This window comes from Cricetulus griseus, chromosome 2, assembly GCF_003668045.3.
Source record: "Cricetulus griseus strain 17A/GY chromosome 2, alternate assembly CriGri-PICRH-1.0, whole genome shotgun sequence".
NCBI lineage: Eukaryota > Metazoa > Chordata > Mammalia > Rodentia > Cricetidae > Cricetulus > Cricetulus griseus.
In genome coordinates this window covers 5,843,180-5,856,287 of record NC_048595.1, presented here as the reverse complement: position 1 = coordinate 5,856,287, position 13,108 = coordinate 5,843,180, and the positions used below count along the sequence as shown (strand labels likewise).

The window sequence follows — 13,108 nt, the reverse complement described above, 5'->3', positions numbered from 1 at the left end:
TAAATTAAATAAAAGATGTTCAATATGGGCCATGCTATGGTGGTGCACACCTTTAATCCCAGCACTCTAGAAGCAGAGGCAGGGGGATCTCTGTGAGTTCGAGACCAGCCTGGTCTACAAGAGCTATTTCCAGGACAGCCTCCAGAGCCACAGAGAAAAAGAGAAAGAAAAAAAAGAAAGGTGTGTACACATGTACGTGTGTGTGTGTGTGTGTGTGTGTGTGTGTGTGTGTGTGTGCGCACGCGCGTGCGTGCATGTATACAAGTGGAGGTCGTGGAGGTCGTGGGACAGCTTGCAAGAGTCACCTCTCTCCTACTACCTGAATCCTGGGGTTGGACCCAGGTGGTCAGGCACCTTTACCCTGTGAGCATCTCTTTAGCCGGCCATAGAATTTGGAGTGAGTTCATCATCATTATTTTCATTTTAATAGCCGTAAAATTTTGGTCAACTGTTTATCTTATTTATTGACAGCAGTTTTGTTGGTTCATTGATATCTTAAATGCTAGGCATAAGTTTGTGTTTGTGAATGAACTAATTTAATCTACATAGTTCTTTAAAGTGTGGTATTGTCTACAAATTAATAAACACACCTGTCTCTTATTTATAATCATTTAAAGTTGGGGGCAGATAGAATATAGGATAGAACACCCACCCCACCCCACCCTCTGAGGGTTTTTCTGTGTATCCGTGGCTGTCCTGGAACTCTGTAGGCCAGGCTGTCCTCACCTAGAGATCCTCCTGCCTCTTCCTCCCCAGTACTGAGATTAAAGGTGTGCACCACTGCCTTCTGACAGAGGCTAGAATCTTGTAGCAGCCTTCCCAAAATATCTCATGAATTTGTCATTTGAAGGCTTTGCTCATTCAACAAGTCAGAAACTCCTCATTGGTGTCCCCGTCTCTGTCCTTTCTCAAATGTCTGTGTGGTCCTGACTGTTCTTAAGCGTGTGGATTGGATAACCAAGCCTCTTGGGAAGGTCAGCTACTGTGTGGTCCAGGTTGGCCTCCAACTTCTGTTTTTCTTGTTTCTGCCTCCCAGACCCTGAGACTGCTGCTCTTATCGTCTGGGTTTGCTTATTTATTTGTTGGTTGTTAATGCCAGAATTGTGAGGTAACCCCACACTAGTGGTTTTGCTGGAGAGCACTGTACTGCTCGCACAGAGGCCTTCTGCTTCCTTCTTAACAGCCCGAGGATAGTCTTCATCCTACGCCTGCTGCAAGGGCAGACTCAGCTCCCACTTGCTGCTGTGTGTGCTCTTGGTTTTCTCTGTCACACAGTTCTCTTGTTATGCTCAGAGCAGAAAGTGTAAGTTATTTGCACAACCAGTCCATTGCAAGTGAGGTTGCTGAGAGTCAACAGCAGCTGCTCTGCATTGACTTCTGTGGAACTTGGAGCCACTTCTGCAGATCCGCCCCCCTTCTCACTATTGTATGTCTAACTCCCAAAGTCAGACCTTTTTCTGGAGCTGAGTAGGTTTCCTTTTACCACACCAGGTAGATAACAGCTGTGGCCTTGCTGTTAGCCTGTGTCCTTTTGCCCAGGTGTTGTTGTTTTGTTGTTTTGTTGTTTTCAAAGCTGTGAGAATGCCAGGGATAGCTACATGTGTGTTTTCATGTCTACCTATGGTCCAGAACCATTTCTACTTGTGTGTAAATGTGGACCTTTTTCTCTTAGCAAGTCATCATGAAGAAAGTCCCATACATAGTTTTTCTTAGGGCTCTTTACACCCATCCCGTGTCCTGAGCCTTGAATCCTCAGCAGTCAGTCCCTGAGTTCTCAGTAGTCCCCCCTCCCTGAGGAGCCACTGGCCGGTAGTGCTGTGAGCTCTGATATGAAAAGCAAGAAGACTCTGTAATATACACACTGAGTGTGTAAATGATAGCCCACTCAGAATTTCGTGTAGAGATCTGTGCTTTCAAGAAGTTGTAGACTAAGGCAGCCTTTTCCTGTGCTGAGTGAAGCAGTAAGTGCAGCGCCTGCTGCAAGGGTTTTGTTCCAGAAATTTGGCTCAGGTCTGAATTAATGTGTTAATGGAATTACCAAGCATTTATTATTTCAGGAGGTCCTCTGATTTTGTCTTTGAGCTAAATCTTATGAAGTGATGGATGTGAAAATTTGGCAAATTCTAAAAGTGACCTTCAACACCTCCTGTGTGGCTACAAAAACACAGGGCTCAGATTCTCAGACCCAGAGTCTCAGGGCTCCCACAAGATTGCAGGGTTCTCTGTTTCTCCACACTTAATAATTCTCTCCTCCCTGACTCTTGAGCACTTAGCTCTTCCCCTGAGCTCTTAATCTGGCCTGTGTGCTTAGGTAACAGCCTGGGCACTTCCTGGAGCCATCATGTGACTTGACTGGTGGAGCCCTAGTGAAAGTTCTTCCATTCCCATGATACTTCCTTTGGCCTGTCCCACCCCTCCCTTGTAGTCAGCTGTCCCTAACTGAGTTTCTTAGTTTATAATTAGAGATATGTGTTCTTAACAATCTTCCAAAAGAGGTTCTCGCTTCCTTTCTGCAGCTGAGAAAATAAGAGGTTTAATTGAGATGGTGGCACTGTGCCAGAGCCGGGGGTTAGGGGGCAGGCCTTAAATCAAACTGCAGCCAGGCACCAGTAAGGTGCTGGGTCTTCCACACAACTCCTCACCTGCCTCAGGCTTTTCTTGGTGTTTGTGTTGTGTGGAGACTGCAGACACAGCCTCCAAACAGGCAGATGGTTCGCCTCAGCCAAGACTTGCAGAGGTCATTCACCAAGATTTTTCCAAGCAGTTTGCCTAGCCTCTGTTGGAATGTTGCCTTTAAAGCTTGCTCTTGGACTCTTAATGCTGGCTCCGCCTCTTCTTCCTGTGAGTCTACAGAGTTCTCAGAGACCCCCTTAGTGAGAGAGGGTGAGCGGCTTGCTTCCAGACACAGTAGTGCTTAGGGAGGAGTTGTGACTCAGAAGTGAGCCCGGAGATGTTGCCTGTATGTATTGATGCTTGTTTTTGCCTCCTCCCCAGAATGTGTGCTTTGTTTGGTTGTTGCTGATCATTAAGGACAGGCAGGGTTAGTCGAGCTGCACTGACTAGATTTTCAAAGCTTACTCTGGAGTCACTCGGTGTTCTTAGGCCAGCATTTATTTTATTTCCTGGTTTTCTAGATCTTTTCTCTGCTGATTGCCTGCTTCCCTTTACCCACCCTTAGCTCCAAGATCCAGATCCAGAAAAGGGAGGGGTATGTTTGCTGTGTCCCTGCAGGTGAAGGATCTTGTGCCTATCGTGGCCACCAGATTGTCCCAAGTTGCTCCAAGTTGATCACTGTAGTCTTTGGGACTGTGGCACAGACTTCTTCCTGGAATGTAGATTTATGTTAAATCCTGCACTGTTGGCCTTCATCAGAGTGGCATGCCGCAAGCCAGTGGCCACTAAAAGTAGTGCTGGCCACAATATGCAGTGCCCTGCCACTCTTCTGTGTAACTGCAAGGGCTTGTTGTTTTAGAAAGTGATTTGGGGTAGGGGAAGACCTGTGTAACGGTTATAGAACTCTGGCCTAGTGTGCATAGGGCATTGATTTAACTTCAAAACATGACAGGAGGAGGGCTGTCCTAGGACTCTGTTTCTTGTAAAAAATTAACAATATCTTTCCCTCAAGTCTTTTCTAAGCAGTTAAATTCTGTATTTTTGCCCTTGTTTCTTTGCTCCCATGAGTATATTTAGACAAATTTAGCTGCAGTGGTACCTAGATAGCAATATTTGATGGGCCAGTGACCAAACAAATTGAATCATATGCTTGTAGTTTTGTTTGTTTATTTTGGTTTTGGTTTTGTTTTGCTGTTGTTTCCAAGATAGGGTTTCTCTGTGTAACAGCCCTGGCTGTCCTGGAACACTTTGTAGATCAGGATGGCCTCAGACTTACAGAGATCTGCCAGTCTTTGCCTCCTGAATATTGGGATTAAAGGTGTGCCACCGTGCTTGGCTTGGCTGTTGTTTTTTTCTGTGTTTTTGGTTTTTTGTTTGTTTGTTTGTTTGTTTTTAAGACAGGTCTCACTCTGTAGACCAGGCTGGCCTTGAACTCACAGAGCTCCACCTGCCTCTACCTCCCAAGTGCTGGGTTCACAGTTGTGCACCACCACACCTGGCAGGTCAGGTGCTTATATTTTAATTGTAGCTTTTTGACATGTGTATATTTTATATGTTATTTGGGTGTCATATTTTGTGCTCAGTACTTGGTTACTGATGTTGGAGTTCTAAATGAAATCTGTTTATATGTTTAGGGAGAATGTCTTTGACAGATTTTTGACAAGGTCTTTTTTATATTACCAGTAAAGTACATGAGACAGGCTGGTGAGAAAGCTTGAAGGTAACTGACCACTGCCAAACCTTCCAACCTGAGTTTGACCCCTTAGACCCACCCAGGAGAAGGAGAACACTGACTCTGACCTCCACATGTACACTGACACACAGATTATAAGGTCCATGTCCTCCTTCTCCCTTCTGAGTTACCTTGGCAGTTTCTCGCTGTGTATATAGCATATTTTGGATAGCAGAAGACTCTAAACTTACGTTGTTCTTATTAGACCACACTTATTAAATGTTGGGCTTGAAAGCAGTCTGCCTTGGAGAGGCTTCCGCACAGTTACTCTAATGGCTGTAATTGTAAAAGGTGCTTTGGTCTAGTAGAAACTGCCAGATGCACTGCCATTTGATCTAAAAAGGTCACGGGAAAAGGGACATTTAAATTAAGTTATAAATTACAATTGAAGAACAATATTTTGATGTGTGAGACCAGAGATGTCAGAGCAGGGCGATGTAATTCATGGGTTCATTATAGAACAGAGGTGCCTGACAGCTGAGCCATGCCAAAGGGAAAATTTATTTGCAGCACCATGCAGACAGAAATGGCAGCTCCTATGAGAAGCCAGAGCAGAAACTGGAAACCTTGTGGTAATACTCGAGTTTATGCTAATGAGGCAGCCAGAGCCCCAGAGATGTTTAATGATTGCTGTAATGTAAATGAGGTGCTCTGACATTGTGCACATTTTCAGTCTTATTTAAATTAAGACCTCAGCCTTGCTCCACAAAATAACATACTTTATAGCCGGGCATGAAGACTGATTCTCTCACCTCTGTGTCCAACATACAGAGTGGCTGACATTTAAGAATTGTTGAGGCTCAGGACAAGATTGTATGCATGGCAGCTTTGAGGGAGGGGGTAATTGAATGTCTGTGGCAGTCCATGAGAAGTTCACTCATGAGTTAATTAAACTGTAGGCACTCATTAAGTATTATTTATTCTTGTGAGAGGCTTGCCAGTAAAGCACTTATATATATTAAATTATAGAAAGTAATAAGCAAGAGATGATTTGTCGGGCAGAGTAAGAGAAGCACATTTAACTTAGGCAATTATGCAGAAATGTGTTTTTCTTCTTGTGGCATGATCTTCCTCACTGCTAATCAGGAAGGGCCAGGGGCTGTAGTGAGCCCTGAGCAGTGTGAGCCATGCATCTAAACTGTCACTGCCAGCGAGGAAACCACTGTAGGGTTTCACACTATTTTAAATCTCGTGGGATCCTGATGCTTTGTGTCTCATGTGAAGCTCCCCACTGTTTCACAACAAGCTGAGGGCTGGCAATGCGCCTGTTTGACAAGTGGAAATGTCCACTCCATAGTTCAGCATAGCCCTGGTATCAAGAGTAGGACCCTACGGGCTGCTGAGATGGCTCCAAAATTAAGGACACTTAACTCTTGGCAGAAGACCCGGGTTCTTTTCCCAGCACCCACATGTCAGCTCACAACCATCTCTAACTCCAGTTCCAGAGGATCTGATGCCCTCTTCTGGTCTCCATGGACAAAAGAATCATACTTAAATTTTGTTGTTTTAAAAGAGTTTGACCCTGCTTTTGGATCCCGTGCCTATTTTGCAAAGCTGCAGGTGCACTGGGGGAAGTCCTTGGCAGGTTCCTGTTCAGCTATGGGAAGGCGCCGGTTTACACACACAGTGTAACATTCTCTGTGTAACACAGTACTGGTAACATGCTCTGACATGCTCTGTGGTTCAACAGAACTGTTACTTTTGTCAGAGTGGAAGCAGACCAAGTGTTGCCAGAAACTGGTGGTGTTTGTAAGCAGCAAAGTCCTCTGCCACATCTTGTACAGACCTACCTGTCTTTCCCCGTACATCTCAGGGACTAGCATGTAGAGTTGCTCAGTGCCTTGGCCCCAGAGGAAGAGTTTATGTGTGTTCTTTGACAAGGGTATGCCAAAAATAAAGGAAAGGACACATCTTGGTCAAGCCTTTGTCCAATCCAGGACCCACAGGACACTTGATAGGAAAGAGCAAATTATGATGGAGCCATGTGAAAGCTGGTAGATTCGTGAAGAATCCCTGCTTTGTTACCAGGTCCCCATCCTTAAATCCTAGTTGGCTACAAACGAACAATACTAAAATAAAACAACAACCAAAAATTCATGGCACTCCCCCCCCCCCCCCCCGCCCCATGGTGATGAATTTAGACATGGTTCCCCTAAGTGACATCCCACTTTAGTGGGAGTGGGTGGCAGGTGCCTCTACCCTCACTTGCTTTCCAAGACAGGAAAATTGAGTCACAGTGCTATTTTGTGGTCCCTGCTCCCCCCCCTTTTTTCCCAGTAGTTCTAAAATGCACAGTTCCTGTTCTTTCCATGAAGATTGCATTTAATCCAAGGTTTCTCTGTGTAGTCCTGACTGTCCTTCTGACTGCTGGGATTGAAGGTGTGCGCCCGGAGCAGGGATGCCATCCTGATGTGACAGTCACTCACATCCTCTTGACAGGAATCGGTCTGAGAAAGCTCGGGCAGGACGGATGGTAGTTTCACATCTTTAAAAACTACCATTGTTCCTTTACCAGTGAGAGAAAGCTTCCAAGACTCTTAGTAGATAACTGAAATGCAAGGGATTACCTACATACACCAGGTGCTTCCTCAAATATTCACATGAATGATAAAGTTTAACTTAAATAAAACATATTAGTAGATTAATAACCACTAATAAAAATAAACCACTAATAGAATAGTTATAACAATATACCATAAAAAAGCTACATGAGGGCTGGAGAGATGGCTCGGAGGTTAACTGGCTGTTCTTCCAGAGGTCCTGAGTTCAATTCCCAGCAACCACACGGTGGCTCACAACCATCTGTAATGAGACATGTTGCCCTCTTCTGGTGTGCAGGCATATATGGAGGCAGAATGTTGTATACATAATAAATAAATAAATCTTAAAAAAAAAAAAAGCTACGTGGCATCTATGAATTGTTTATTTCTGGAATTTTTCATGAAGTCATCTTATGTATAGCAATACAATTTACATGTTAAATAACACTAGAAAGATTTAATTTAAAAGATTTATTTATTTTTAAGTGTATGAGTGCTTGCCAGAATGTATGTATATGTACACCATGTGCGTGCTTGGTGCCCATGGACACCAGAAGAGGGTATTGGATTCCCCGGAACTGGAGTAATAAATGTGTGTTAGGCACCATGCGGTGCTGAGAACTGAACCCATCCTCTGTAAGACAACCAATGATCTTAGGTGCTGAGCATCTTCCCAGCCCTGTGTGATACAGTTTTAAACAGAAGAAAGAGGAAGGAATACTTTAGGTTATAGATACCTTCCACCACATCTGACAAAAAACACTCATTTCTCCTGAATGGGTCAGTCATTGGTGTAAGTATTGGTGCTCTGATGCTCAACCTTTACAATCACTGCTTTGAAAGCTAAAAACAGAACTTTTAAAAGTGTTCCCTTTAATCCCAGCACTCGGGAGGCAGAGGCAGGTGGTTCTCTGTGAGTTCTAGGCCAACCTGGTCTACAGAGTGAGTTCCAGGACAGCCAAAGCTACACAAAGAAACCCTGTCTCAAAAAACAAAAGGGGGGATGTAGGGCCAGGCTTGGTGACACACCCACTGCCTTTAATCCCAGCACTCAAGAGGCAGAGGCAGAGGCAGAGGCAAGCAGATCTCTGTGAGTTCAAAGCCAGTCTGGTCTACGTAGCAAGCTCTTGGACAGCCAGGGCTACAGAGTGAGTCTAGGACAAGGCTTCAGGCAGCTTCCGGCCAAGGACAGCTGGGAACCCTAAATTCTCTTGTCTGAGGTTTCCCATCACACTCCAGAGTGACCACGCCCAAACACTTCTAGTTCTGGAGTGCAGTTAACTCAAACAGTGGAAAGGGAGATTGGCGGCTGGAGGGAGAACGTGCAACTGTAATCGTGTTTCACTGAAGGTACATATCTAATATCCCACAAGTGGTTGTGGCCTATGCAGCTCCATAACAGGCTAGGCTATCTCCAGAGCACACTGGGGAAGCCTGGAGGGCAGGACCTCCTCACCCCGTCCCCTCCCTGTGGACCCATTTTGTGCACATCTGTGCCAGGCCTTCTTTTGAGGTTCGGAGGCAGACAAGTTATGAACAACAAAGACAATGGCACAGGAAATGTGTGGCTAAGCACAGCTGAAGAAGAAGCAATGCCACAGGAAGCACAGATTTGGACATCCACACAGACCCCAGGCCCCTGAGTTTGATTCCCAGCATCCGTGTCAGACATATTTCAACCACCTGTGACTCCAGCTCCAAGGGGTCATGGGGTCATGGTTTCCACAGGAGCCTGCGGTTATATGCATGCACACTCAGACACACATGCATGTAACTGAGATGGATTTCTTTAAAGGTGGTGTCCCTCTCACAGGATTCCCTGGGGTTCCCTCCTAAGAGGGTATGCAGAACAGCCATCTGTCTGTCACATTCCAATGCAGCATAGTGCCATACCAAAGCTTTATTCATTCCAGGAAAGTTCATCGTTTTGGCAAATAATCTCACATATGTAACTTTCCAGGTTTGTTTTTTGGGGGAAAGGATAGGTGGTGGTTCTTAAGTACTGAGTGAGCTTAGTGTGGGAGAAGCCAGGAATGGAGATATCCTAAGAGAGTAGGCTGACAGCGGGTCAGGTGTCCATGGAGAGCCCAAACCCAAGAGCCCAGGACCGTCAAACTACCATCGGGGTTGCTTCTGGGGACAGTGTGGCCTGAAGCATGTCCACATGGAGGCATGTATGCAGGGGAACCTCTCCCTCTGTTCACCACCCCACCAGAGAGTCAGCTGAACTAGGGTCTTGTGCAGGCACCTGCAAATTCTCTGACAAGTCAGCAGCCACATGTCTGGTAGCCACCCCTGTTTCTCCAGCTGTAGCTTAAAGCTCTCCCTAGTCCAGCAAGACTCACTCTTGTGAGTTACCCCATACACGAGAGTCACTGTTAAAATTTTTTGCCCTGAGCTTTTTATTAGAAGTTTCAATTTTATCACTTAGTTTTATTTTAAATTACCACTAAAATATGTGCTTTTAAAATTCAGTTCAGTTTCATTCTGTGTTAAATCATTAAAAGCTTTCATTATTTAAAAAAAAAAAAAAAGCTCTCATTATATTAGAGAACTTGGAAAATGCCTGCTTGTTTTAGGTATTAGGCAGAGTATGAACATCTGACTATTCCTTTTGTGTGTCTGGAAGATGACCGGCCCCAGAGATTAGATGATAATAGCTTAATAATTCTGGGTAAACTGAAGTTTCGACTTGTGCTGGACCGTAATTGAAGACCTTTATTCTTTCACTTAGTTTAGCAAGCATGTCTATAGGGTCATCTTGGGGTACAAACTGTGTGGGAGGGCCTGCCATGGGGAGACAGGCAGATTTCAGCCAGGGGAGGTAAGCATGAGGCTCCTTCTGCCCAGTGCTGTCTGTAGTATCTGATAAGAGGAGGACATAGAGGCCTCAGCAGAAGGCCTCTGCAGGACAGCGGTGCTCAGCACTGCACTGGGGGGCTTGTGTGACTTTGACAGGAAAAGAATCTGCTCTAAAGGCTCAGTTTCTTCCATCACCACTGCCATTACAAAAGTATGTCTTTTGGAAGTCTGTACTATGGACCCTTTTAATTACTTTTAGTTAAGTACTTTACTAAAAAGACTAGAAAAGAATCTGGTCTACCCATGGGCTGCTTTGGAAAGTATGTGACCAGAATAGCTGGCCGCGGTAGCTCACAACTGTCATAAAGCACCTGGGAGGCTGAACGAGTTCAAGACCAGCCTAGGCTACAGAATGAGACCTTGTCTGGAAACAGAGCAAAACGGTGAACAAGAGCTGGGCATAGTGGCGCACACCTTTAATCCCAGCATTAGGAGTGCAGAAGTAGGCTGATTTCTGTGAGTTCAAGGCCAGCCAGGTCTATAGAGTGAGTTCCAGGACAGCCAATGATACACAAAGAAACCCCGTTTGGAAATACTAGAACAAGCAAATAGAAAAGAACAAGAGCATGAGGCTTGATTGCTGGGTCTGAGCCTTGGCTTCCACCTCATGTGGGCATCTTTCCTGGGGAATGGCTTGACAATGGTGCTCATCTCAGGAGATTAAATAAGGGTGTGTCTTTCTCATAGGATCAGTCAATGCCCACACGTGCTGAGCACCAAGCCAGACGTGTTCTACAGATGTCAGCTTTGGTGTTTTGTGGGTTTTTGTTGTTGTTGTTTGGTTTTTCCGAGGTGGTCCTGAGTGTCCCGGACACACACTGTACACCAGGCTGGCCTTGAACTCACAGAGATCCACCTGCCTCTACCTCCATGTGCTGGGATAAAAGGGGTGCACCACCACTGCCAACCTTGATGCTTTTCTTATTGCCAGAATGTTCTCTGCTTTATTTGTCTCCTTCCCTGTGCAGATCAGTTTTCTATTACTGTAACAAATACCTGAGCTGAATCATCTTAGGAAGATAAAAGGTTTGTTTATTTTGCCCATAAGTTCAGAGGTTTCTGTGTGTGGTTGCTTGACAAGTTGTAACATCATGCAGGGAGCCAAATCTTCAACACCTGTACCATAGAGGGACAGTCCTAACAACTGGAATGGGGTTAGGCGGGGAGGGCAGTGGTCTGGTGACAGTATGTTACAATAAAATATTGCCCTTCCAAGGTTTCTCTGGAAATATGTAGGTGGATGAATAGATAGATAGATAGATAGATAGATAGATAGATAGATAGATAGATAGATAGATAGATTCCTCTAGAGATAAGTAGGTAAATAGATATACACATATATTCATAAAATAAAGGCATGGGAGTTGCAGTTATTGATTTACCTCCATGTCTATGTGGTACAGTTAATTAACTAAGGTCATTGTTGTCTCAGCTACATGAAAGCAGTTACGATGCTGGCAAAGCCCTGCAGCGCCTGGTAAAGAAGCCTGTGCCCAAGCTGATCGAGAAGTGCTGGACAGAGGATGAAGTGGTGAGCATGGACCTGTGTGTGCTTTGTGTTCTGGGCCTTTTGGGGGGTGGTTCTTGTGTGTGGCCTCCCTGCTCCCCAGGGAAGGGGCTCATTCAGAAGCCAGATTGCTTATGGTGTCTGTCCAGTCTGGGAAGAGCCCTTGCTACTCCAGCAGGAGGACCTGAGTTCAACTCCCTAGCACCTTCTTGTTTGTTTAAAGCTGAGCTTGACTTTCTGTGCACCTATGACTCTGTAGAGTTGTGGGAGCAATGACAGAAAGATGGCTGGGCTTGCTGCCTGCCAGCCTCCTCTAAGTTCAGTGAGAGACCCTGTCTGAAGGGAATAAAATAGAGCAGGACACTGTGCATTGCCCTCTGCTATTTGGAAGAGGTTCCTGTCATGTGTCGCACATACAAGGGAGGCGCCATAAGAACGACTTGATTTGCTTTAGTACCGTTTTTATCCATGGGTGGCATGAAAGCACTCCCTGAGTTTAGCAGAGAACATGGCTGGTTTAGGGCAGTGTGTGAGACTTCCCTGTTTTAAACCAGAACCTGGAATAATTTACTTTGAGGTCCTCAAGCTACTGAAAGCAGTTGCTCCAAAGCAGGAAGCATAGACTTGATTGAACACTGAAGAAGACAGGAAGGGGAAGGTGCCCACAAACACAGATGCAGACCCTCTGATTCCCATCCCACAGACCTTAAGTCACTCCCTAGTGTCTTCTACAAAGTGCTGTGTGAACCAGGTGGTGATGGTACACGCCTTTAATCCCAGCAGGTAGAGACAGGTGGATATCTCTGAGATCCAGCCTGGTCTACAGAGTGAGTTCGAGGACAGTCAGGACTGTTATACAGAGAAACCCTGTTTGAGAAAAACAAGAACAACAACAACAAAACCCAAATGTTGTTGTAAACAGCTCACAGTGCTTCCTGTGCTTTTGCAATATGGTAGTGACTGCTTGCCATTTCCCTTGAGGTCAGATAAGACTGAAACACAAAGAATTGGTGAAAGTTTCTCAGCTCTGTTGTAAAGCATGCTAAGGAAAAGTGTTTGAAAGTGCTGTTTTGATTGGAGGCCAGCCTCGTCTACAGAGCATGCTCCCTAACAGCCAAGGCCACAGCCCGGCCTCAAGCAAACACAGTATTTACACCAGGCCTACTGTGTGCCAGGTCCTGTGCTGGGAGTGCTCTTAAGAACATGATATTTCAGCAGGGTAGTGGTGGTGCATGCCTTTAATCCCAGCCCTGGGGAGGCAGAGGCAGGCGGATCGCTGTGAGTTCGAGGCCAGCCTGATCTACAGAGTGAGTTCCAGAACCTCCAAAGCCACAGAAAAACCCTGTATTGACCCCCCATCCCCCCAAAAAAACAAAGAAAAACCATGGTATTTCTGAGAGTTCTAAGAGGGAAACCATCTTCACTCAGTATGTGTCAAGAGACAGGGTAGAATGAGGAGGATGGGAACAGGGGAGGGGACACTGCCTCACATAACCAGGGCAGGAGGACCTTTGTGGAGTGAGAAGGGAGCAGTTTTGGAGGATTCAGGGAGAAGACAATTCTAGGCCCTTGAGTGACAATATGAGTGGTATGTGGAAGAAATAGGTTGTGGCTGGGACACAGTAAGGAGAGGGAAGAGGGAGCAGCTGGCCCCTAAGGCAGTGCAGGTGTGGCCTGCTGAACTGTGCTTGAGATGCTGTCATTTGCTCCACAAGTACATTTTCTGAGTCAGTGGGCTTCAGGGTGAGGTCCATGCATAAGGAAGGCTAGAGCCAAGGAATTCCAAGTTCAGGTGGCTAAGGCAAAAAAACATAAAATGGAGTTGTTCTGAGTAGTCACACTGACACCCTTTCC

General features: G+C 45.6%; 1 protein-coding gene across 8 annotated transcripts in view; it reads left to right on the top strand.

Annotated features, from left to right (window-relative positions):
- Positions 1-13,108, top strand: part of Rere (arginine-glutamic acid dipeptide repeats) — a 329,883-nt gene that overhangs the window by 235,038 nt on the left and 81,737 nt on the right. For all 8 annotated transcript variants that reach the window (XM_035439391.1, XM_035439389.1, XM_035439396.1 and 5 more), the window contains one exon: positions 11,180-11,278. In XM_035439391.1, the coding sequence (XP_035295282.1) occupies positions 11,180-11,278 (99 nt within the window). The remainder of the gene's footprint in view (positions 1-11,179; positions 11,279-13,108) is intronic.